Genomic DNA, 25,970 nt, shown 5'->3' with positions numbered 1-25,970 from the left:
GATGCCTCTTCTGGCTTCTATAAGCACTGCACACATATGGCACATAGACACTCAGACAAAACATTCAAATAACAAGATTTTACCTGTTGCTCATGGTACACTCTGAGAGCCTTTTTTACATTAAACACCTTTGGAGAGCGAATAGGAAGAGTTTTTATTTCTGATGCTGTAAGAGTACTCAAATCACCAATTGTCTTTATGTTCTTGGCTCTGATAAGTTGTCCTAGACCTCTTGCCCTTTTGAAGAGAGAAACATAATTATGCTTTTATTGCTAACTAACCATCCGTGAGCACTTATCCACTTCAACTCAAAAGAGTTTATTTATATAGTCTACCTAGCCCACACAATGTGATGGGCAACTAACTATCTGGGGAACTTAAATTTGAATCCTATGTGTACCTAGCTTAAGAAATCATGGAAATCTATAATTCTATTTTCTACACTTTAGTAACAGCATAGATGTTGCATTTATACAAAGACAGGCACAACAGGGATGGGAAACTCATTTTCGCATCAAGCTTTCTTTCTGTCTATGGCTCAGGTCCTCCTCTTTTTTTTTTTTTTTTTTTTTAAAAACCTATCCTATCCTAGACCCTTTTTAATATGACTTCCTTCTAAATTCTATGTGCATGTCTGACAATTCTTAAGAGGAATATAGAGAATGTATTACTAGGGAATTATGCCATGGTTCATCAGGCTATTAATTAAAGAAATTATCTCGTTTCACAAGCATGTTATATGCAACAATTCTCTTAAGATTCGGCAGTCTGAAGATGGAGAGAGCGCTCAATGGTTAAGAGTACTTGTTGCACTTCCACAGGACCCATATTAAATTTCCATTACCCATGTAGCAGCTTACTGGACTGAATCTAGTTCCAAGGGATGGAATACCCTCTTCAAGCCTCTGGGGGTACCAGGATCACATAGTGTATAGACATACATGCAGGCAAAACACTCATATACATAAATTCAAAAATACATAAATTACATTTCTAAGATTTATAACAAGATTTAATTGAAGCACAAAGAAAAGACCCTCAATGAGGTCTCTCTATGTGAATCTACATGATAACTTATTTAAGCTATGCAATGTCCATGAACTAATAATCTTCCCAGGATTCTACTTTACTTCTATTCCTCAGAGGGTTTGCAATAGGACAAAACAAGATATGGATTTAAAAAGATGCAAACACCTGAAAAGCTTGACCATTACAACATCCTCCTAAGCCAGGCCTGGTAATTCAACCCCGAAATACCAGCTAGTGTGGATAAAGGGGTCAAGAGGATCCAAAATTCAAGGACACTGAGACACAGAACCCATGTGTGAAGCATGGAGTTCCTACAGGTCAAGCTTATTTTTGTGTCCCTCCACATTGTAAGTCTTGGAAATTTAATCCTTCACGTCAACAATCCACAGGGTGACAAACAGCTCTGGCTGACCTCATCTTGCTGTGTAGCAGAAGATGCCCTTGAGCCGGTCCTTAAGGATCACACACACAGCTCAGATCACCTCAAGCTCACTGCGTATGCAAGAATGCTCTTGAACTGGCCCTAAAGTTCCTGCACCAGCACTTCTGGCTTATACAGTACTGAGGACAGACCCTGTATTTTCATTAATGCTAAGCAAGCACTCTATACCAATGGACATTCGACCCTAACCCCTATTACTCCCATCATTACTCCTGAAAACTAAAACTTCAACTTAAGCAGGCCATGAACTGGTGAGCCCCCAGCCTCAGTTTTCTTAGGAGCTGGATACCCTCCTCAAAACTGGGAAATGTTAGCAAAACTATGCCACAAAATAAAGTTGAAATACAAACAAACAAAATCCCTGCACCTCAGAGTATGAATTATGATTATAACTTAACCACTTACCACATGTTTGATGTAATTTGAGGTAAAATGATGTCGACTGATGCTGCACAGTTTACCAAAGCTGGGTAAACACTCTCTGTTGTTGGGGATAGCATGGATTCTTTGGCCATTTCTGTAATCTTAAAATAAATTTCAAAAGCCATTAAGTAGAGGTTGTAGAACTGAACATTAAAGTATAAAGTTACATAAAAACTAAAGCACTTCTTACTAAACACTTCTTTGAGCTCTTAAACTTAGAGCTCTGTGGTCCTGGGGACAGAAATCCTTTGGCTGAAGTGGTATTATGCTAGATAGAAGAAAGTGGAGAAAAAAAAACAAAACAAAACTCAGAACCCCAGACAACTACAATGTTACAATTTAAATTGTACAACTAAAATTGTGCTCACCTCTGTAAAATTTTAGGAAATGAAAATGAACAGGATAAATTAATGATTTACCTGTGGGATAGCTGATTGGCCTTAGCCCTCTCTATGAAAAGCAATACATTTGCAAAAGAAGCAAAAGAAGTCTGTTCCTTAATCTTCAAATATTTTAAAGTATATTTTAAAGTCCATAGCTTACCTTAGAGTGTGAAGTAGGTGAAGTTTTAACACTTTTTATTATGGGAGAGCTATTTGAAGAATGTGACCTAACAACTGAGCAGCGCCTATCAATGTCATCTGCCAATCCTGCTTGGTATATTGGGTCTGCAAACGAGACACGTCTAACCTGAAAGTACAGGACAAGTTTTCATTAAGAAGACAATACCCTACCTAATGTGTTGACTTTGTGCAAAAGCAAGACAGTGTTCCCAAACTTATTTCACTAGCAGCCTCCTGCACAGTTGTTCCATCTTTCAGCTACTGCTTAATACTATAGCTCATTCTAATTATACCCTCCAGTATCTCTGCAGTAATAGAAACTTTAAACAAAGTTAACAATATTCAATATGCAGAGTGTGATGTATAATCCCAGTACCCAGGAGGCAAAGGCAGGTAGATTTCTTGAGTCTGAGGTCAACCTTGTCTACCTGTGAGAGCCTGTCTAAAAAACAAAATATAGGAATAGTGTGGGTACTCATGTAATCCCAGTAATCATGAGACTGAGGCAGGAGATCTCCAAATTGAAGCTTGTCTGGGGCTACATAGTGAGACCTCTGCCTCAAAAACCCAAAATAAGGGCTAAAGAGACAGATTAGTGATTAAAAGTACTAGCTGCATAATCATGACAGCTAGAGTTCAAATCCTGGCACCAACATTAACAAGCCAGTTTTACAAAAGCCTGTAACTCCAGCTTCACCCTCTTCTGGCCTAACCAGGAGCACTGGCTTGTGCATCCACTAACATACACACGTTGTGGAATATTCCTTTACACTGCATGAAGAGGTGCCACTGTGATTGGTTTAATTAAAAGCTAAATGGCCAATAGCTAGCCAGGAGGTATAGGCGGGACTTCTGGACAAGGAGAGCTCTAGGAAGAAGAAAGGAGAGTTACCAGTCAGATGCAGAATAATCAGGATGAGTGTAATGGAGATGAGGTAATGAGCACATGGAAGAACAGATTTAAAAATATGGATTGCCGGGCGGTGGTGGCGCACGCCTTTAATCCCAGCACTCGGGAGGCAGAGGCAGGCGGATCTCTGTGAGTTCGAGGCCAGCCTGGGCTACCAAGTGAGTTCCAGGAAAAGCGCAAAGCTACACAGAGAAACCCTGTCTCGAAAAACCAAAAACCAAAAAAAAAAAAAAAAAAAAAAAAAAAAGGATTAATCTAAGTTTTGAAACAAGCCTAAACTAAGGCCAAGCTTTCATTAATAAGCCTCCATGTTATCTTTTGTGAGCTGACAGCCCAAAAAGAAGTCAGTCTGAGTGTGTGCACGTGTAGCACACACATACACACCAATAAAAATAAAATTAATAAGAATCTTGTATAATTTGATTTCGGTTAGCCAATGGGTTTATATAGACTATAGACAGTAATACTGGTTTCTGGCATATCTTATTAATCATTGTCCTAAATTTGTGTGTGTGTGTGTGTGTGTGTGTGTGTGTGTGTGTGCGCGCGCACACACGCACATACAGACATGTGTGCATGTGGAAGTCAAAGGACAACTTTAAAGGGAAGGGGGTTGTTCCTCAGGTGTTGTACAACTTGCTTTTGTGAAATGGCGTGTCTCATTGGCCTGGAAATCCCTAAACAGACTAAGCTTTCTGAGCCACAGACCCCAGGGATATGCTTGTCCCTATCTCCCCAACACTGGAACTCTTAGCACATGCCACCAAGCCCAGGCCTTTCATCTTAAGTGTGGGCTCTGGGAATTGAACGGAGGTCCTCATGCTTGCTTTGTGAGCACTTTAACAACTATGCTACTTTCCCGGCCCCTGCTCTTAAACTCTTTGAAGGCAACAAAAGTATCAGGGCCATAATGTAGCAATTTTAACTATTTTAACCTCACTGTGGCTAATTTGGTTTCTTCTAAAGGTCTATAATATGTCCACATTGAGTTATTAACTATAAATATATAGCAGAGATATGATTCTATATCACCTAGGATTGATTTTCAAGAATAGGCAACATATAAGTATTTGCCATAAAAATGTTTATCCTGTTTTGTCTTAGACAGACAATAAATCTGCCCTGAGTGGTATATAATAAAACTTTAATCCCAGCACTCGGAGGCAGAGGAAGAAGGATCTCTCAAGTTCCAGGATAGCCAGGACTACATCGAGACCCTGTCTCAAAAAAGCCCAAAACAAGACACATGATCTAACAGTGGCAATAGTAAGTTAAACCATCTGAAGAATTCTGCAGCAAATCATAAATTCCAAGTATGTCTCATCTTGTTACTACCTCACTACCCTTTGCAGTCCATAATAAACACATTTTTCTAAAAAACAGAAATAGAAGAAAGGCTACAAAAGATGTGAACTCCAGGCTGGCCAGGGCTGCATAGTGAAAACCTTTGTCCAAAAACAAAAAGAAAAACAATTAAGAATTCCTATCTTCCTAAATGATTTCATCTCTTAAATCTCAGAAGCAGTTCTTCCCCACTGGAGCTGAGGACCAACCCCTCAGAAGCAGTTTTCAATGCATCTTCCCAGGTGGTCAAACTAGGGCTAGAGGGAGGACTCAAACAGTTAAGAGTTCACCTTAACTGGTGGGCGGTGGCACAAGCCTTTAATCCCAGCACTCAGAAGGCACAGAAGGCAAAGGCAAGTGGATCTGAGTTCAAGGTCAGCCTGGTCTATAAAGCGAGTTCCAGAATAGCCAGGACTACACAAAGTTTGATAAACTTAAAAAAAAAAAAAAAGATGAAAAGCAATCACTGTCCTTCCAAGGTCCCAGCACCCACATCAAGCAGCTTACAACTCCCCATAACTCAATGCCTCTGGTTTTTATAGGCACCTGCATACCTGTGCACACACCCTAATACATATATATAACTACAAGTGTAAAAATAAATCTTAAAAAAAAAATGTACTTGCCAGCCAATCACAAGACTATAATGCTACAAGACTATAACCCTAGTTAGCTGAGGCATGACAGACAGTTCACTGTAGGGTCAGCCTGGGCAACATAGAAAGGTTCTCATACCCAAGAAAAGGTAAAAGTAAGTGCATCCTTGCTGAAGGCAAAGATCAAAGCACTGTGTTTATATACATACATATGTATATACATTGTACAATATCAGATCTAATTTCAAAATTAGGTTGTGAAGATCAACATGACATCTTTTTAGAACATGTTTCACTAAGCTGAGGGTATGTTTTATGTTAAGCAGAGGGTTGTATCTTTCTTAACTATTCATTCAATACACTCTAAGAGAAAGGCCCAAGAAAGAGCTAATGTAAAAATTACCTTGATAATCCAATTTTTATGAAACTTCATGAAAGCCTGGGAATCTCTCAGTGACAGAGTGTGTGCCATGTGCCAAACATATTCAATGCTGTGCACTGGCTCTCCTCCCAATATCCAAAATGAACAAAATGAAAAGGGACAGGGGAGAAGCCAGTTGGCAGCATGCTCCTCAGTTAACCCTAGCACTCAAAAAACTAAGGACCAGGGGAGGTAGCTCAGTGGTAAAGTATATATATGGGGCCCAGGAGTCAGTGTCTTTAACTGGATGGATTAGAGTGACCTAAGGCATCATGTCCAAGAACTTATAGCCTGCATGGCTAGTGCTGCATGGCTTCTTAAATCTGGTTCCACATATTGTATTACAGAAGAAAGGCCCTAATAGGACCCACCCATTATGCCCGCATCAAGTTCTTGAGTGTGAGAGGCAATACTACATTACATGAAAGGCCTCCTGTCCTTCTCAGAGCAACCATGGCAAATGACCCTAATTCCCTATCCTTTACTAGGTTTCACCCATATTCCAAGCAAACATTAGATTCATTAGTCATCATCATTCCTACCTTGTTAACTGGTGATGAGATCTCATCTTCGTGGGCTCTTTTAAGTCCTCTCTTTAAAATGCTTGTGGATGGAGAAGCCAACGGTGACCAGACACAGCGTGCTTGCATACCGCTAGGACTTTCATTTGCTGATCCAAGTGAAGGGTCCAGCTCTCTTAATTTTTCAGGAGAAGCATTACTGCTTTCTGCTACCAGTTCAGAAGCCACTTCAGATGTCAGAGACTGTGGTAATTCCTCCACTTTCTCTGAAGTGAGGCATACTTCCTGCAGAACATTATTATCCACTACGTTTTGGTTGTCACTCAATTTTGTCTCATCCAATTTAAGTTCAATGTTTGTTTCAGTTTTGTAACAAACAGTTCCTTCTTCAGAACTCATTTCAAGTGTGTCGCAAACAAAGCTCTCAGTTTTGACTCCTCGTCTTCCACCTGGAGTTTCCTCAGACATAGAGGTGCTAACAATCATGCCCCTATCCTCTTCTCCAGTGTCGCCAACTTCCATCTTCAACTGGGCTACCACTGCTGCTTTGGAACTTTCCGTTTCTGTGTTCATTTCCTCACAGGAGCCGCAATCAGATTGAACACCATGCTCCAGGTCCACTCGTGTGGAACCAGACTGAACACCATCCTCTAGGTCCACTCTTGCGGAACCAGATTGAACACCATCCACTAGGTCCGCTTTTGTGGAATCAGATTGAACACCATCCTCTAGGTCCGCTTTTGTGGAATCAGATTGAACACCATCCTCCGGATCCGCTTTTGTGGAATCAGATTGAACACCATCCTCCGGATCCGCTCTTGTGGAATCAGATTGAACACCATCCTCCAGATCCTCTCTTGCGGAACCAGACTGAACACCATCCTCCAGGTCTGCTCTTGCGGAACCAGATCGAATACCATCCTCCAGGTCTGCTCTTGCGGAATCACACTGAACACCATCCTCCAGGTCCACTCTTGCTGAATGCTCACTCTCGACACTCTTGCTTACAGGTGTGGCATGATCACAGAGACTCAGAACAGAATTAAAGCCCTCGGTGGCTGCTCCTTCAGCATTCACTTCAGCTGTGACTGCTTCAAATTCATCCTTTTTATTATCTTCCTCTGCTGCTACATCTACAGGAATATCCATGTGGACACTCTTTTCAGAGAAGGCAGCTCCAAGCGAGTCATTTCCTCCATCTAATTCCATAAGCGAGTCATTTCCTCCATCTAATTCCATAGCTTCACCGCCCTCTGAGCTGGATCCGGTTATGACTTTGCATGCCTTCCCGACATCGCCAATGTCAGATTCTCTTTTCAGAACAGCGTCTGGACTTTCTACTTTGTTATCTAAAGAAGATCTCTGTGAAATGTCCTTGGAATCACATAAGCATGGGTCTTCAGCAGTGAATTTTTCATTGCTTGGCTCTTGGATTTCAGATACTATTTCACTAGAGTCTGTATCATGAGATTTTTCTTTCATATTTCCTATTTCAGATGGGACTTTTTTTCGATCTTCTGCCAATCCAGTTTCAGACTTAACTAAGTCACCAGCAGCACCATTCTCTTCTTTAAGACCCACATGAAAATTCATACTAGGATGTTCATCTACCAGCTTTGTTTTGGCGTGTTCATTAGCTTCACAAGTTGCAGGTGTAGCCTCAGGTGCTTGCATCTGGGTTGTCTTTGTCTCCATGCTCTTTATAGCAAAACTCTCTGTGTTCTTTAACCCAGTATATGACTTTTCCTGGGATTGTGATTTTTCCCCACAGCAGTCACAACTCTTCGATCTCCTGACTCTCCTGCTTCTCTTGTGTTGGCATTCAACTGCTTGGGCCCATTTCTCAGAAGGTACAGAAATGTCTGCTGTCTCCATTTTGGAGCATTCTCCCGCACTACTATCAGTATCTCGTTTATATAACCTTTTAGTGGCATTCCTAGTCCTGAGATTGGATTCAGGCACAGGTGGACTTGCAAATGAGTAATCTACACATTTGCTAGTCTTACTTGTGTCCTCACCTGCAACTGGTGTATCAGTAACTGGCAGTGAATCTGAAGACCCAGCAGACTCCTGAAGGATTACCCTATTGGCACTTTCTTCACAAATCTGAGCCACTGCATCTACATGAGCTTCAGGAACTGCCTGACCATCATGTATCTCATGTGCAGTTTTTATACATTCCTCTTCGACCATTTTGTCTTCTTGTTCTTCAATGTCAACACTATCACTGCTTTTATTTTTCCATTTCCCAGATCGTTTCTTTCTGGAAACTTCTTCCTTTGACTCAGAACTATCAGGTTCTGATAGTTCTGATAGTAACCCCTGAGATGCTCTTCTTGTTTGGTAACGTGTACGTCCTCTCAAAGGTTTCTCAGATGACTTATCTACATTGTCCTGGGTACTACCTCCCTCAGAACTAATGTTCTCATGGTCTGGTTTTCTTTTATTTTGGTCAATTTCAGCATTAGCACTGGATTCCTCTAAAGTTTTCTCATGTAAACTATTTCCTTTTTCGGTTAAATTTTCCTGCAGAGATGACTCAGCAGTTAGTTTTTGCTTGGGCAACTTGTCATCTTTTATATGCAATGGACTCTTTGCAACTGTTTTTTCTTCTTCCTTCCGTCTTTCCTTTTTTGGTTGACCATTATCCTTATCTTGGCTGTCATTGGAAGACTCCATCATTTCTGGACGTCGCCTTGAAGACCGTCTGAGGATTTTTGGATTTGGAGCTACTACAGCTTGACTTTCTTCATTTACTATTTGATCTGCTGGTGCTGCGACCGGAGGTGTATTTTCTTTAGATTCCATATTAATGCCTACGTTTTTTTCTTCTGTAGCTAAGTCTTCCAATGAAGCATTTTCTACTGTTGGTTTAGGATTTTTATCTTCATGCTCTAGGGTAGCTCCAGAAGGATGATCATGATTTGACAGACAGTCTGTTTGACTGAGCAAATCAGGAGGGTTATTTTCTAATGCATGTTCCTCCTGTTCAGATCTCAGTGAAGGCTTAGACTTTTTATTAGTTGACTGCTCAACTTTACTCCATCTACGTCCTGACTTTTTACCTCCGTTCACTAGTTTTTCTGAGTCAGATTTTGAGTGAGTCACTTCTCTTTTCCTTGCTTTTGGTAGCATATCAGTTTTAGTTGTGTTTTCCTGGTTATTTCTCACTGTAACAGTGGATGACATGCTATTCAAAGGGGATGGGCTAAAAGGTCTATTTTCTGAACCATCATATTTCTCCAAAGTAATAAAGGTTTGTCTCCGACTTGTAGGCTGTGAAGGAGTTCCAGAAACAGTGGCATTAGAAACCGAACTATTGCTGACCACCAGTGAAGTTTCTGTACCAGATGAATATTCAGCTGACATTATCTTTGATGAAATTAGCATGTTTTTTGTAGCATCAATACCAGCGCTCAGTGTTTCTGAATTGGTTTCAGCAACAGAACCAGAGTCATTTGGTAAAGAAGCCTTTCCAGGATGTTCATCCACACCACAGTTTTCCATGGCATCTTGAGAGATGAAAATGGCACTCTCCATTTGTTCCTCCTACACAAAACATACAAATTACAGAGTAAAACATTATTTTGCTAGGAAATCTAAAAATAATACTGTGGTAATCAAGATAAACTCTGGTAATTCAAGACACTAACTTTCAAATTATTGCAAATATTCCAAAAGGATCAGCAAAGAACTGTCAATGTGCTTTAAACTGATGGTGTTCAGTTAAAGCCATGCCTGAGGCCAAGACTGGTGGGAGGAAGAAGCAGGAGACTAAGAGGAAGCACAGCTCCTCAGGAGATTGAGGCCATCCTGAACTAAACAAACACTATCTTAATCCCTTACTTCAGAAGTCATTTACGATGTATTTTAAATACACATTTATGTACAATTCAGTTAGAAGATTGTTATACATCTTAGTAATAAATATAAAACAACCTTACAATTTACATTTACTATAACTTAGAAACACTCAAGTATCAATACTGCTTATACCTTAATTATCTTGGCATCTTCTTTTGGTTTTTCAGTTAAAGTGAGGCTTTCCCTAAGATAAAAAATTGTACAGATTAGATTATTTTTATTTATATAAATAAGAAACTAGTCATAAAAGTATTGTACTTACATAGATTCTTCTTGACTAAACTGAGCAGAAAATAAGGTGTCTTGTGAAACATCCAGATTATTATACAAGGCAGGAATATCACACCTAGAAAAAAAAATCTTATATATAATTCCAAAAACTTAGTGATAGTCCCACCATCAAAAGCCTGCAGGGTGCCTTTAATCCCAGCTCTCGGGAGGCAGAGCCAGGCAGTTCTCTGTGAGTCTATTAAGTGAGTTCCAGGAAAGGCTACAAAGCTACACAGAGAAACCCTGTCTCGAGAAAAAAAAAATTAAAGTTAGAATTCTATGAAAGTGTATTTCATGAATCATATAAAAGCTTATAGTGTTTTCTATGAAATTACCTTCTCCTCCAATAAACACATACCCCAATAAAAGAAAGCTTAGAAACACTGGGCATATTACTGGGTAGATTAAAATATTATTAAATGCTATCTTGTATAGTCCCATCATCTGTCATTAAAATTTAGGATACCCAGGCCAGCTGTAGCCCAGTGGTAGAGCACTTGCCTCCCATAACCAATGTCCCCAGTAAGATTTTCAAGGCCAGGCATGATGACACATTATCAAAGTTCTCACAACAAAGCTACATAGAGCTCAAGATTAAAAGCCCACAAACCGTTTTGTCTTGAGTACTTCTTTCTGGTGCTCAGTCAGAATTCTTGCCTTTCCCTCTTTTCCTTGTGGAGGTATGAACACAAAGTCAGTAGATTTTTCCTCTTCCAAAAGCTTATTACCACTCTTTAATTTTGGAGACGAAGATCCTACTTTCAGCTGTAGGTTTTTAAAAAGTAAATGAGTTTCCAAATTATTTCTAATTCTCCTATGTTTTCTAACATTCTGCTATTATTTTTCAAAACTGATTAGGAAGTTTGAAACTGATACACACACACCCTTCTCAACTGAAGATAAATAAGGTCTATTTCATGTTGGACTGAACTTATAATTCTGCCTCAACCTACTAACTGTTAAGATTACAAGCATATAAATAAAACAATGTAACATTCACAGTCAGAAATTAAATGGCCTTCACTTTCTCCTACCTCTAATATTAAGATAAATAGTAGTAAGCCTTTCAGGGGGCAAGTCTATGGAGTTAAGATACATACATGTTCTACCTAGGCAACACAAAGTTCTAATCAAAGCATCTAAATTACTGCCATGCAGTAGACTGTGTTGATTGTCCATCCTTTCAGCTCTCAGGAAAGCTGCCCAGAATAACTATATGTAATACTGAGAATCTGCTATTACTAAGAAGAAATCACTCCAGGCTCTACACACTATCATAGCTGTCCTTCTCTTCACTATCATTCCACCACAAACCCCAAATTTGTTTGGACTTCCATAGTTCTTTCCTCCAAATAAGTGTTTTGTGTCCTTAAGCTAGCTAGCTAGCATTATGTAAAATCCCAGCAAATATACTTTTGAAAACATACTTTGGTCGACAGCTTCATATTTTCTTTTTTATCCTTTGTCTGTGCCAAAAATGAATCTCTTTTTCCACTTGATTTCCTTTCCATGCCACTTATCTTGACATTTAATTGTGAATTTTCTGTCTATTAAGATAAAATTGAACACATTAACTATATGTCTACTATTTGCTTCTTTATGATTATTCATTTTAAATGTTATACAGTTTCTGACTATTCAAATCTACTGAAAACAAAGGAAAGTAAAGATACTGTGAAAAGATACTTATCTCCCTCTACAGTCAGATTTACAGCCTTTACTTTTGTTAATTCTGAAAACAAAACTTACAAAGTGTATCAAATTACTAGACTCAAATACATATCAGTTTTAAAATTTAGAAAATACAAAATTTCCAACATTCCAGAATAAAGGTTAATAAATAAACCCCATGTAGAATGGAGAATATAAATGTATCCAACATTTTTCTCTTACGCCAGGATGTACAATTTTGATGTTAAATTAAGCTGAACAAATAGTAATAAGCTGTTTTCTCTGCTGAGAATCTTTTAGACAAAACAAACAAACAACAGTAACAACAAAACCCATAGTAAGCCACTGTATTTTTTCTTCTGACTCTAAACAAAAGTTCACACTTGTTCATGAATGGAAAGCTTCATGTGGGATGAGGAAAAGGTGGTATTATTGCATTCTTTCTTGTTCAAGTTCTGATTATTGCTGCTCACTTATACCAAACTACTCAGATTTAAGTTAAAAAAACAACTTACTGTATCAGAATATGGCCCACTGGATTCATCCATCATTTCAACATTTTCCAAACCAGGCAACAGAAGCAAAATTTTTTGTTTGGCTTGTCTTAATATTGGTCTTTAAAAAAAAAAAAGTACATAGATAATGAGTAAATTATAATAGTAAATGTTAACAATATTACTGTAATTATGAGACAGGTTCTCATGAATCCCAGCCTGGCCTTGAACTTGTGATTTAGCTCTATGACCTGGAACTTCTGCGGCCATCACAACTAGTTTATGCTATAATGGCAATAAAGCCCAGGGTTTCAGGTATGCTAAGTTAACATTCTACTAATTATGGCACTAGTCCTATTTATAATTGTTATGTAGCAAGTATACCTGATTTATGTTTCTTACTTACACAAATACAACACTGGGGAAAATAGAAAACATCAGGACTTTTTCTCTATACTTTTCACAGCATCCCCAAACTTCCTAACTTTTAAGCAAGGCATGATAGGCTTTGTGCCTGTAATTCCAGCACAGGGGAAAGTGAGACACATTACCAAGTGTTCAAGGTCAAACTATGCTATAAGTGTGAACTTGCCTCAAAATAAACAAACTCAAAACCTATTTTAAAAAAAACCAAACACTCATGGGGGTGGGGAGTGAAGTGATGGCTTAATGACGCACCCCTTTAATCCCAGCACTTGGGAGGCAGAGGCAGGTGGATCTCTGTGAGTTCGAGGCCAGCCTGGTCTACTGAGTGAGTTCCAGGACACCCAGAGCCACAGAGAAACCCTGGTACTCTTCCAGAAAACCCACGTTCAATCCCCAGCACCCACATGGTGTCTCACAACCAGCCCTAGCTCCAGTTCCAGGGGATCCAGGAACCTCTTCTGGCCTCCAAAACTACCACCAGGTATGCACATGGTATACAGATATACATGTAGGTAAAATACTCATACACATTTTTAAAAACATTGTTATTATTTTTTCAAACATTATTAGGAATTAGTGAGGTGGCTCAGAAGTTAAGATCCCTGACTGCTCTTCCAAAGGACCTGGCAGCTCAGTCTAATCCAGTTCTTTAAAGACAATGAATGACCTCTGGCCTCCACAAGGACCAGACTTTGAAGTGGTGCACAAACCCACGTATAAGGAAACCACTTATTCATATAAATAATTTTTTCTCAATTTGTTTTTATGATATGCTAGATGTTGTGGTATATGCCTTTAATCCCAGCACTCAGGAGGCACAGGCAAGTGAATCTCTGAGTTTGAGACCAGACCCATCTACACAATGAGTTTCAGGACATCCAGGGTTATGTAGAGATCGTTTCTCAAAAAAAAAAAAAAAAAAAAAAAAAAAAAAAAAAAAAATTTAAAAAAGAAAAAGAAAAAGAAAAGAGTTAAATATTACTACCCATGTCTGGCTTTATTAATAAACTTCAATCCTCTGCCCTTGGTGTAAGTATTTTTTCCGGTGCATAAACTGGTTCCCCAAAATGTGAAGTCTAATAGAAGTCAACCCAAGTCTAATGGCTACTACATAGCCTGATGATAAAATTAAACTCTATGTGAAGTTTCTGCTAGAACCCAAATACAGGTTTACATGATCATAATGGAGCAAGCAACTATAGGAAGTTGTGATGCTAACTTACTTTAATTCCTCGGGATAAACCAGAGCTGTCGCTTTAGCAAATGTAGCATTCCACAACAGAGCACTCTGTTTCCGAATCTGTTTATTCTTGTGAAGAAATACTATGCACAGAAGTGGAGAAAGTTGTCCAAGAAGTTCACTGTCGTAGGCTCCAGGGTAGTTGTACTGTAGACAAGCAATGATTTCTCCTAATAGCTTTTCTAACTAGGAAAGAGCAGGAGAAGCAAAAAGTATACTAAACACAAATTTATAGAACACGTTACTATTTCAATTTTAAAAATCTGGACCATCTTAGTATGCATGTATGTATGCATTTATTTAATGTGCGGTGGTGTTTTGCCTGTATGTATGTCTGTGTGAGAGTATCAGATCTTAGAGAACAGACAGTTGTGAGTTGCCATGTGGGAGTTGAACCTGGGTCTTCTGGAAGAGCAATCAGTGCTCTCAAGCTCTGAGCCATCTCTCTAGCCCCAAATCTGAACCATCTTTAAGCAACACCATAGTTACCATAACTATACACTCCTCTTTATAAATGAACAAACTATCAGATAAATTTACTTTGAGTACTAATATTGTAATTTAATTTGAAGTTATTTCTTGTTAACAGGAAAAATGTTTTATTAGTTGTAATGATAATTAATAACCCTACACAATTTATCAATAAAATATTATAGCCAATAATCCTCATATAAAAAGGGATAAGACCCAAGAATTACATGAATTTAAAATAATAGTAAACTCTAAAGAAAAAACTCAGCTACCCAAGAATCCATCCATCCCTTACTGTTTTATGATCATTACAAATGAAGCAATGGGGCTGGGGGATCAGTGGCTAACAGCACCTGCTGCTCTTCAAGGTCAGTTAGTTCAGTTCCCAGCACCCGAACTGCCCGTGACTAGCTCCAGGGGAATCTGACCTCTTTCAGAATTCCAAGGTAGCATAGTTTATACATAATCATTCACAAATGCACATAAATTTTAAAAATTTTGTAATGCAGTAAGATAACAAGGAATGAAGGCACTTGCCATTAAGGCTGATGGGCATGATTTCAGTCCCTGGAACCTACAGTGTAGGAGAAAATCAACTCCTGCACATGTCCTCTGACCTCCACGGCATGCATTCACACATACCAAATGTATATATAAATGGAAAATACTAATAATAACCACTTAAAATCAATTATGTTTAAGAAAGATAACTGCATAAACCATATGCTGTCCTCATTAAGTATATTTTATGGACACTATCTACTTACCTTGTTGTTCAAACTATTATACACTTTAGGAACTTCATCAAGCCTGGGAAGACAGATGTAAAACCGTTACCATTTATATTTTAAGATACCATCACTGCACTAGTTAGTTATCAAGCTAAGCCTCAAAGAGAAGAACAGAGCCATACAAACAAAAGGTAAAACATTCACAGTAATGTAAAATATCGCAAGAATAAGAAAAGACTGCCAAATGTCAAGCAAGAAGTAATCATATAAACATTCAAATGAATCTTTACAAACGCCTAGAACAGACTTCAAGTGCTCATGGTATCTACTGTCCATCTCCTGTCTTTTCTTTGTGCAGGGGTAGGAATGGCACCGGGGCCTTTGTGTATGTTAGCTAGTGCTTACTATTTCACCAGACCCCTACACATTTTTTTTAAAGTGTAGGCAGGTGCCTGTGGAGGCCAGGGAAGAGGCAGAGATCAGAAGAGGAAAGGATCACTTGAAGCTGGGGGTACAAGCAGTTTAAGCCTCCCCAAGGTGGAGGCTGAGAGCTAAACTCTAGCCCTCTATAAGAGCAGCAAACACTCTCAGCCGTCGCTCTGGCTTCTTCCTGTCCATTTTTAATAAAATAATGACTTTTAAAAAAAAATCTGTGGCCAGGCGGTGGTGACACACACCTTTACTCTCAGCACTCTGGAGGCAGAGGCAGGCAAATATCTGTGAGTTCGAGGCCAGCCTGTCTACAGTGAATTCCAGGACAGTCAGAGCTTTGTTTATTTTGTTTGATTTGTTTTTTGTTTTTGAGACTTTGCCTCAAAAACAAAAAACAAATCAAACAAAATAAACAAAGAACCTTGCTCAACAGACATGATCAATACAAACAATGACATATGTCAATGTATCTTGACAAAAAAAGCTGGATAGAGAACCACAGGAATTCACTGGTCAGAAACTGGGTTAAGAGTTTAAGAAAATGAGATTTCCATGTATATAATTACATACAGTGTTTTCAATTGCATAATATCAAATCAAATAGATCTGTATTATAATACATTTAATAAGCATGCTTCTTTGTATAAACAATTACAAAAATCACGTGCAAAACTGAAAAGTGCAAGGGAAGGAAAAAAAAGTCAAATGGAATAGTAGTAGTTCTAAGTCCCATCTCCAACTTCTACATTCTAGAATACATACAGATCTATTCTAGAACACCATCCAGGACAATAAAGCTGAGAGGAAAGCAAAAGTTACTAATTATATTTAAATTACACATTTTAGGGCTGAGAAGATAGGCTTTTTTGGTTAAGTGCTTGTCACACAAACATGAGTTCATGAGTCTGGATCCCCAGAACCTGAATACAAAGCCAGATATGAGGACACACAGACTTGCAACCCCAGCCCTAAAGAGGATATCCTGGTGCTTCCTAGAGTCTGCAGCTGGAATTTGGGAGCTCAAAGTTAGTGAGAGACCCTGTCTCAAAAAGCAAGGTAGAGAGTTAATAGAAGGCAGTCTGTGATCTCTACATGTATGAGATCTACATGAACATGTACACATGCAAAATACACAAAAAGAATCATATCTACTTAATTCAACATGAATAAGATGAAAATACTTACTTTGCATTTTCATACAGTAAAGCCAGAGGTCTTGTAAAAGTGGCAAATATTTCTCGGATCATAGACGGCAAGGAAATATGTCCAAATATACTGGACAGCATGCTGATGACAGAGTTACCAATAGTAAGCAGTGTGTCAGAATATGTTTCCTTGAAGGTCAGAGTGTGGAAAGAATGGATCACTCTCACAATTAGCTTAAATAAAGAAGCCAATTTCCCAAGGGGTTCCTTCTTCTTTCTGGACCAATCTGAGGATCTCTGTGGTGCTAAGACACAATTGGGTTGATTAAAAACTTAAGTACTTTGATATGTATCAATATCACTTTTACGTTTTGCATTCAAATGTTAAATACATCAAATATACACGTTCTTGTTAACTAACACCTCAGATAAACCTTCAAATGGTTAAAGCATTATTGAATAAATATCAATAGAGTAGCTTTAGAAATGAAAACCAAATACAACAGAAAAGAACTAGCAGATCTCAAATAATCCCAGAAAAAAAGAATTCCTAGGGTATTATAAAATACTTTTCAATTTCTGTTTTCCTCAAAATTTCAATGAGTTTATAAATACTAAACCACATGACTGAAGCAACAAAGCTAAATCACCATGGGTTTTCAATATTAAATGATTTCAATAGAAATTAATATTCCTGGATCATCTACATACAATTCATTGATCCCTGGAAATAGAGAATTCAAAGAAACTCTAGTTATAGATTTTATAGACTCTAACATTTACTTAAAAGCACACATTTTCCTTTATGGTCCCTCCTCAATCATTTCTCTCCAGATTCCAGGTACAAAACAAACCTCATGTTTCTCTTGCCCTGAAAGTCATTCTTATTCCAAAATTACTTGTTTCTTTTTGTAAGACAATCGAGTCCTAGGAAAGCCCATATTTAAGGGAGGGGGAAGTTTATTTAACTCATACCTTACTAGCTTTTCAAGGTGAATTAAAACCAGGGTTGCTACTAAAAATGTCAATCATTCTTTCTAGGATCAGTTTCTTCAACACAAGCATGTTTAAATACAACTCAGAAATTTCCATACAAATGTCAAGCCTGAGGTGCCAGGAGATTTCAGGAACTCATAAAAATTGCCTGACCAAATTTTACCTGTCTATATACTTAGAATACCGGCAGCAAGGTTCTCATTTAAATTGGTTAGGTACAATGCAGCAAGAACCATGCAGAATCATGGCAGCCAGAAGCATATCCACAGAAACAGGTAACACAGACCACATACCTATCCATGCCCTAGCTTTCCTCAGTAAAAGGACTCAGAAACAATGGTACCTTAGTAGCAATGAGTTGGTATGGATTTTTACATCCCAGTCTCAGATAAAAAGAATTATGTTTCTGGGGGAAATAATCCCAGGCTATAAGAAAAGTACAAGACATAGCTGAATATTCTGCAAACTCATACAGTGGAAATTTGTCAAAATACTATAAGAAAAAGATGTCATTCAGTAATAAAGTGCTTTTCTAACAAACAAAGGTTCTGGGGTTTGATCTCCCAGTACAGAGAAGAAAAGAACTTATTGGGGGGGGGGGGGGGTCGGGAATTTAGCTCAGTGGTAGAGTGCTTGCCTAGCAAGCACAATGCCCTGAGTTCGGTCCTCAGCTCCAGAAAAAACAAACAAACAAAAAAAGAACTTTTAGCAGGCAAATGGTATCTACAAAAGAGGGAACAAAACAAAAAAGTGCAGGAGGCTGAATATCATGTTATATAAGGCTGAAAGGAGGAAACAGGAATATGAAGGTTGGGATTTTGCTGGCCAGTCTAGTCAATTAGTGAAATACTGTCTCAAAAAATTTAATAGTAAGAAATAGAACAGTGGTTCTCAACCTTCCTAATGCTGTGACCCTTTAATACCATTCCTCATGTTGTGGTGACCTCCAAACATAAAAAAAAATCCAGAAGTCCACACTGATAGCTTGAGCTGTTATATTAGAACATATTATCCATACCTCTAGAATTCAAACTATAATTCAATAATTGTGAAATAAATATTATGAGAACGACGATTTAAAATAGGGATTTCATGATGTAATTGGTAAGAAATTGACTTCTGATACAAACTAATTAAAGTAATCAAATGAAAACACTGTGATCATTTCAGAAATCATAGTGATTGGCAACCAAGGAAGATCATGACTGTAATCACAGAAGACTCACCAACAAATAAATTCCAGAACGTTATGAGCTATAAAGTCCCAAGCTAATAAATCTCTGAGTTTGAGGCTAGCCTGGGCTACAGAGTTCCAGGAAAGGCTCCAAAGCTACACAGAGAAATCCTGTCTCAAAAAACAAAACAGAACAAAAAAAGAACTTTCTCTGAAATGCTGTAAAATATTGTATAAACAAATAAAGGTAAAGAAAATACTTACATTTGATTTTGGGCTGATATTTAATATTATACGGTGAAAAGTCGATACAATCAACCATTACGATAATAATTTGAGAGATCCTGTCCAAGAATAACAAATCCTAGGAAAAAATTTAAGTATCATAATCAAAAAATCTTACTACAGGAATAGTACTCAAGTAACAGTGAATATGCACAAAAACTTTTCATTATTTATGCTACAAATACATCCCAGTTAGATGTTCTATGGCAAACACCGTGCTTCTCAACACTCAGGGAAAATCATGGATCTTTACAGTATCCAAAGAAAGCCATATCCACCAATAAATTCCATTCATTTATTTATTGCTTGGGATGTGTGCAAGGTCTTTGCCACAGCTTTACCTAAAACCCACCCTCAAAACTAGAGTGACAACTCAGCTGTGGAAGCACTTGCTGGTACAGAAAATGCACACCTATATGAGGTCCCAGAGGATCTTCCACCCTCCCTGGGCACTCACATTTTTAAAAAATGAAGTAAGTCTTGAAAATTATATTAAGCCCCGTGAACACAAATACAACAAAACAACCACTAAATAAGCTCCTCTATCTTTCTTCCTCATTCCTAACCCAAAAGAAATAAAAATAGAACTGAAAAAGTGGAGCAGAGGCTGGTAGAAAACAAGAACAAAAAAGGTTTCCCCTGCCACAATCTCTACAGCTACTACTTTTCGGGACATGCAGAATGCCTCCAACAAAGAAGGGTACAGAGAAGAAAGGTATTCTCCACCAACGAGGTGAACTGTCAACCTTCACAAGGCCTCCATGGAATTACAGGATTCAGAGAGTACCTCTTAAGCACTCTCAAAGATCCAAACTTATTTTATGACAGAGACAGGATTCCACAGTGGGAACTGATACCAAGCTCAACAAAGCAGTCAACGTCAAAGGAATCTAGAAATACTCAGCATCATATCCAAATGTCTGTCCAAACACTACGGGGTTAAGGATTCACCAAATAAGCACTATGCTTAAATGATGTCCCTGTTACCATGTTAAAAAAATCCAAAAAGAGCCAGGCAGTGGTGACCCACACCTTTAATCCCAGAACATAGGGGAGGCAGAAGCAGGCAGATCTCTGTTTTTGAGGCCAGCTTGGTCTACAGAGTGAGCTCCAGGACAGCCAGGGATACAAAAAGAAACCCTGTCTCCACAAAAAAAAGAAAAAGAAAAGAAAAGAAGAGAGAGAAAGAGAAGGAAGGAAGGAAGGAAGGAAGGAAGGAAGGAAGGAAGGAAGGAAGGAAGGAAGGAAGGAAGGAAGGAAGGAAGGAAGGAAAGGAGGAGGAGGCTGGTGAAATTACTCAGTGGGTAAAAGCGCTTACCACCAAAGTTAACAATCTGAGTTCAATCCTAGGACCCATATGGTAGAAGGAGAACTGACTCCCACAAGTTACCTTCTGACTTCAAAAGGTACACTAATACAAAAAGTACACTAACATGTGTGCATGTATATGTACGTACGTACGTGTGTGTACACACACACACACACACACACACAGTATGTTATAATTAAAGAAAAATCTAGTCTGCTAAGTGTCAAAGTTATACATCCAGGCACAGTAACAAAGGCTCCAGAGACCCTGTCTTAAGGGAATAAATAAGGTGGAATTATAGACCAAGACAGACAATGTCCTCCTCTGGCCTCTACATGCACGTAAGCATCACACTCTCATCCCACATATATATCATCACACCCACCAAGGAGAGGGGTTCAAGACTGCTTGGGAACAACTTAAATTCAACCCCAGAACCTATTGTGGAAGGGAAAGATCAACTCCCAAAAGTTGTTCTCTGGCCTCTACAAGTGTTAGATCACAGGTCCCCATGTTCCCACCCCAATAGTAAATTTTAAAATAAAATCAACGGGAGAGTAATTGAAGTTACTTGGTACAGTAGAGTCCCTGCATAGCATGCATGAAGCCTGATCAAGTAAGCCAGGAACAGTAGGTCACAGCTGTAACCCCAGCACTCAGGAGGTGGGGAGAGGAAATCAGAAGTTCAAACCCAAACTTCCATAGTGTTCCAAGTTCACACAGAAAAGGGATCTCCGGTTCCTGATCCTCCGGTCCTCAGACCCTCAGCCCCACACCCAAACTTCCATTCAACTAACTACAGATGCTAAGTACCAGCACAGAAACAAACAAGTCCAAGATAGCATGTGTTCTCTAAAAATAAATCCCATTTTAATGGATCCAAATAACAACCTGGAAGGACTTCCAAAAAATTTAAAACAATGGTTATACTGTCAGAGAATGAAAACAAAGATGAATGAAATATGGATGTCAATATAAGACATGAAACAGAATTCAATAAAAAGATGTAAATTACTGAAGAAAAGCCAATCTGAAATAATGCTGGGACAAGTTCTGTAAGCCAATAAAAACCTCAGTGGAAAGCCTTACTAAATGAATAAACTATATGCAAAACAGCGTAAGGGCTAAAGAAAAGGTAGAACATTGGATGACTTAGTGAAGGTAATGATAAACTTACAAAATAATCCACTAATATTAGTCCTTTGGGGCACCATGGAAAGACCTAACTTTTAGATTATGGCCATTAAAGACTACCTTATCAAGGTCACAGAGTCTATTTTCAAAAAGTATAGAGGAAAATTTTCTACAACTAGAAAAAATGATGCCCATCAGGTAAAAGTCTATAGAACTCCAAAAAGAATCAAAAATAAATAAAATCCCCAAAATATACAGTTTTTAAAAACATTAAGCCAGGTGCCAGTGGCACACATATTTAATCCCAGCACATGGGAGGCAGACAGATGGATCCGAGTTTGAGGTCAGCCTGGTCTAAAAGCTAGTTCCAAGACAGCCAAGGCTACAGAGAAACTGTCTCGGGGGAAGGGAGAGGAGCACAAAGAAAGCACACTGACAAGCTGCAAGTGAAACAATCCAAGTCTCAGACTAACACCTATTACTTAACAGAGACGTCTAAAACAAGAAGTGGCCAGCAAGACACCTTCCAGGTTCTGAAAAGTCTTCACTGTCAACAAAACCTATCATACTCAGTAAAAGTATCAAAATCAAAAGCTGGACATGGTGGCATCACCTTTAATCCCAGCACTGAGAAGACAGAAGCAGGAGGATTTCTGTGAGTAAAACTGCTATCACCCCTCCCTGAAAGGAGAAATAAAACCCTTTCATGAGAAACAGATGAAAGGAATTTCTAAGCAAGTGAATTCTACAAGGAAAATACTTTAGTCTGAAGAGACGAACGAGTAGCACATGGTGTTAGAAAATAGGATCTATCTCTGCTGCCTCCAAGAAACAATTCATCCAAGATAGGAACCACGTTAGCTGGGTGGTGGTGGCAGCAGTGACGACAACGGCACACGCCTTTAATCCCAGCCCTTGGGAGGTAGAGGCTGGCAGATCTCAGTGAGATCAAAGCTAGCCTGGTCTACAAAGTGAGTTCCAGGACAACCAGGACTGTTACACAGAGAAACCCTGTCTCAAAAAAACCAGAAAGAAAATGAAACCACTTCAAGGTAAAAGGAAGGAAAAAGGTATTCCAAACAAATGGATTTAGGTAACAAGCATATTCTAAGATCTGACGAAACAGACTTCAAATCAAACAACTCAAATGAGATATGGTCACTTCACACAACACACCAAGAGACATTACAACCCTAAACATATGCAAACACAAGCATACCTATTTTAAAAAAAAATTTTAGATGTAAAACCACAGATAACCCCAACACAGTGATAATAGGTGACTTCAATACACTTTCAATCGTTTTTGTCATCTACAATACTTCAGTTTAATGACACCATACAGCAAATGGACTCAACACTACAGATTGACATAAACATTGAGGAATACACAAACACACACTTTATTCAGCAGTGTTCATAGAACTTCCTACAAAATTGATCACCAATTAATTAGGTAGGACACAAAGGAAGTCTCAACAGGTAACAAATTAAAATAACATACTATATTCTAAAGCTAGGTATCAACAGCAAAACTATAAAAAAAAATTAAAAAAAAGAGACTAAACAACACACCACTGAATGACAATTCAACCACTGAAGAAATTAGAAATTAAATTTTTAAAATTCCTAGAATTGGAAGAAAATGAAAATACACCAAAATCTAAGGGACATCAAGGACAGTCATGAGGAAAGTTACAGTATAAGGACCTATATCACAATGTGAGATCACATCAATAACTTCATGATACACCAAAAGACTCAGGAAAAACAGAACAATCCAAACCCCAAACAGTAAATAGGAAGGGATAATCAAAATCAGACACCAAAACATCAACACAAAGGAAGAGCTGGTGCTCTGAAATGATAAGCAAGTCTGACCAATGTCAGCTGTCGGGTAGAGGATGCCCAACCCCAGCAAGGGGACAGAAAGAACAGTTATGTATTGCTATTACAATAACTAATTGCTTTCTGGTTGGATCTGAGGTCATTTCATGCCTGGCCCAGAAAGCCTGGTCAAAAGTCCATGGCTGGGGAAGTCATATAGGAGTTCGGGCCTCTTCACCAGAATGTCAAAGGTCAGAAACATCAACCAAATGGCAGAAGAGAACATAGCCAGCCCAAGTACTGCAGAAAAAGTCTGATTCAGCAATCTCTAACAGCCAAAGGCCATGAACTTTCTCTCTGCATATCAGAATAGGCAAGGGCTGACTGAGCCTACCCTCCAGAATTTTGACCCATTCAGAAGGAAAAAAGCTGTTCAACGTGCTTTCCTTTCCATGCCAACTACTTCCATCCAGTAAGTTCTACAAAGGATGATCTCACACAGCCTGTAGCAAAAAAAGGGAGACAAGACACTCAGCTCCATGCAGCCACAACTTAGCAGACTGTGCTCGCTCTCCTTATCATTTAGGGATTTTTGACTTGGGCATAACCAAGATTCGTGCTTTGAGGTAGAGAAGAATTTCAGAACTAATCAGTAGGAAGGTGAACTGTAGCACAAAGACATTAAGGAAAGCTTAGACTGAGGTTAAGAAAAAGAAGCACCCAAGGTAATGAGACTTGTGTTTCCTACATGAACTGGACCTCTTACACAGAAGCTGCTGGACACTGTTCACTGTTGAGTGTTATCTCTACTTTACACATGTACACTACAGGGAAACTCACCGAAAGGGTTTCATCTTCCATGCTGCACAGTATCTTAGAACAAAGTTCCTCACAGCACAAGTTCTCTTCTGCTGTCGCCACCAGAGCAGCACAGCGTGCAAATGCTCTATATAACTCTGACCACGTCTTAAGTAAAGTCTTCATGGTAGCCTAACAAAAAAGACACCGGGTAAACTGACACCAATTGACCAAATATAACAGGATTAACATTTAAGTGTCAGAGGGATCTGTTATAAGCTGTTATCTCCCTATTAAGTTCTATATGATGGGTATCAGAAATTACCAAAGGTCAAAAATCAAAGAAGCCTCGTTGCACTGTCTTCTCTGCCTCCCCACAAATATTCGTCCACCCCACAATTCTAATTGCAAGGAAAATTAGAGCTGGTTCTAATCATATATAAAGGCAGTTTCCAGAAAGGCACAAACCCCTTATACAAACAATATACATTCTTACCATGGGAAATGTCTGAGCTGAAAAAACATGGTTTATTGGTAAAGTCAATGCACCATAGATGGCACTAAAATTATGTTCTAAGGCATCACCTTGATTCACTTCATTGGTCTGAAACAAACAAAAAAAATACATAATTAAATTACCATCTAATTTTAATCCTACCTGGTAACATAACTCACATGGAACAAACTGTTCTACCAGAACCCATTCTAGAGATGTTACACTTCTACCCTTAGATACAAGTATGACCTTACTGAGATGAACTAAAGACCTGTGCAGACTCAAGATGAGGTCATACTCAAATATGGTGATGTCACACCCAACAAATGGCAACCTGACTACCATGGGAGACACCGGAAATTATGTGGATACACTTCAAGGTCACGGACTGCCGGCTACCACTATTAACAGAGGAAGGCAACAGATTCTCTCAGGGCTCCAAAACAGAAAAACGACTTCTAGTCTTCAGAACTGATAGCATAGGTTCCTATTTATTATTAGAGCTAGAAGTATAGCCCAGTGATTATCTGGAGATACAATTTTTCCTTTGGTCTTGACTCTAGTACTCAACAACATAAAACAACAATTGATTTAAAAAACAAATTAATTCTCCTGTTTTCACCACCTGTTCATATGAATTTGGTGTTCTCAGAAACCTTGGGGGTGGGGTGGGTGGAGACATGGACAGGGAGACCCTGAGGTCCCCTATAAACCAAGTATACTGATTGTGGTTTGAAAGAAAATGGCCCCCAAACGGAATGGCACTAGTAGGAGTTGTGGCTTTGTTGGAGGAAGAGTTTCGCTGCAGGGGTGGGCTTTGAGGTCTCCTTTGCTCAAGCCTCAATCCATGTGACACTCAGTTCTCTTCCTGTTGCCTTTTCATCAAGATGTAACCAGTAACATGTCTGCCTACGTGCCACCATGCTCCTTGCCATGATAACAGACTACACCTATGAAG

The 25,970-nt window shown here is 38.8% G+C and overlaps 1 protein-coding gene across 5 annotated transcripts in view; it reads right to left on the bottom strand.

Annotated features, from left to right (window-relative positions):
- Positions 1-25,970, bottom strand: part of Rif1 (replication timing regulatory factor 1) — a 61,611-nt gene that overhangs the window by 4,217 nt on the left and 31,424 nt on the right. For 3 of the 5 annotated variants that reach the window (XM_028877982.2, XM_028878184.2, XM_028878035.2), the window contains exons 19-34: positions 25,013-25,120; positions 24,559-24,708; positions 19,428-19,527; positions 17,034-17,298; positions 15,453-15,495; positions 14,198-14,400; positions 12,570-12,669; positions 11,811-11,930; positions 10,994-11,148; positions 10,376-10,459; positions 10,246-10,297; positions 6,271-9,798; positions 2,438-2,584; positions 2,085-2,162; positions 1,877-1,995; positions 84-237 (exon numbers count right to left, since the gene is read on the bottom strand). In XM_028877982.2, coding sequence (XP_028733815.1) covers positions 84-237; positions 1,877-1,995; positions 2,085-2,162; positions 2,438-2,584; positions 6,271-9,798; positions 10,246-10,297; positions 10,376-10,459; positions 10,994-11,148; positions 11,811-11,930; positions 12,570-12,669; positions 14,198-14,400; positions 15,453-15,495; positions 17,034-17,298; positions 19,428-19,527; positions 24,559-24,708; positions 25,013-25,120 — 5,406 coding nt within the window. The remainder of the gene's footprint in view (positions 1-83; positions 238-1,876; positions 1,996-2,084; positions 2,163-2,437; positions 2,585-6,270; positions 9,799-10,245; positions 10,298-10,375; positions 10,460-10,993; positions 11,149-11,810; positions 11,931-12,569; positions 12,670-14,197; positions 14,401-15,452; positions 15,496-17,033; positions 17,299-19,427; positions 19,528-24,558; positions 24,709-25,012; positions 25,121-25,970) is intronic. The other 2 variants (XM_028878266.2, XM_037204760.1) reach the window with 2 other exon arrangements.

This window comes from Peromyscus leucopus, chromosome 4 (genome assembly GCF_004664715.2).
Source record: "Peromyscus leucopus breed LL Stock chromosome 4, UCI_PerLeu_2.1, whole genome shotgun sequence".
NCBI lineage: Eukaryota > Metazoa > Chordata > Mammalia > Rodentia > Cricetidae > Peromyscus > Peromyscus leucopus.
The sequence above is the reverse complement of the archived record's forward strand: the minus strand, read 5'-3'. Positions and strand labels throughout refer to the sequence as shown.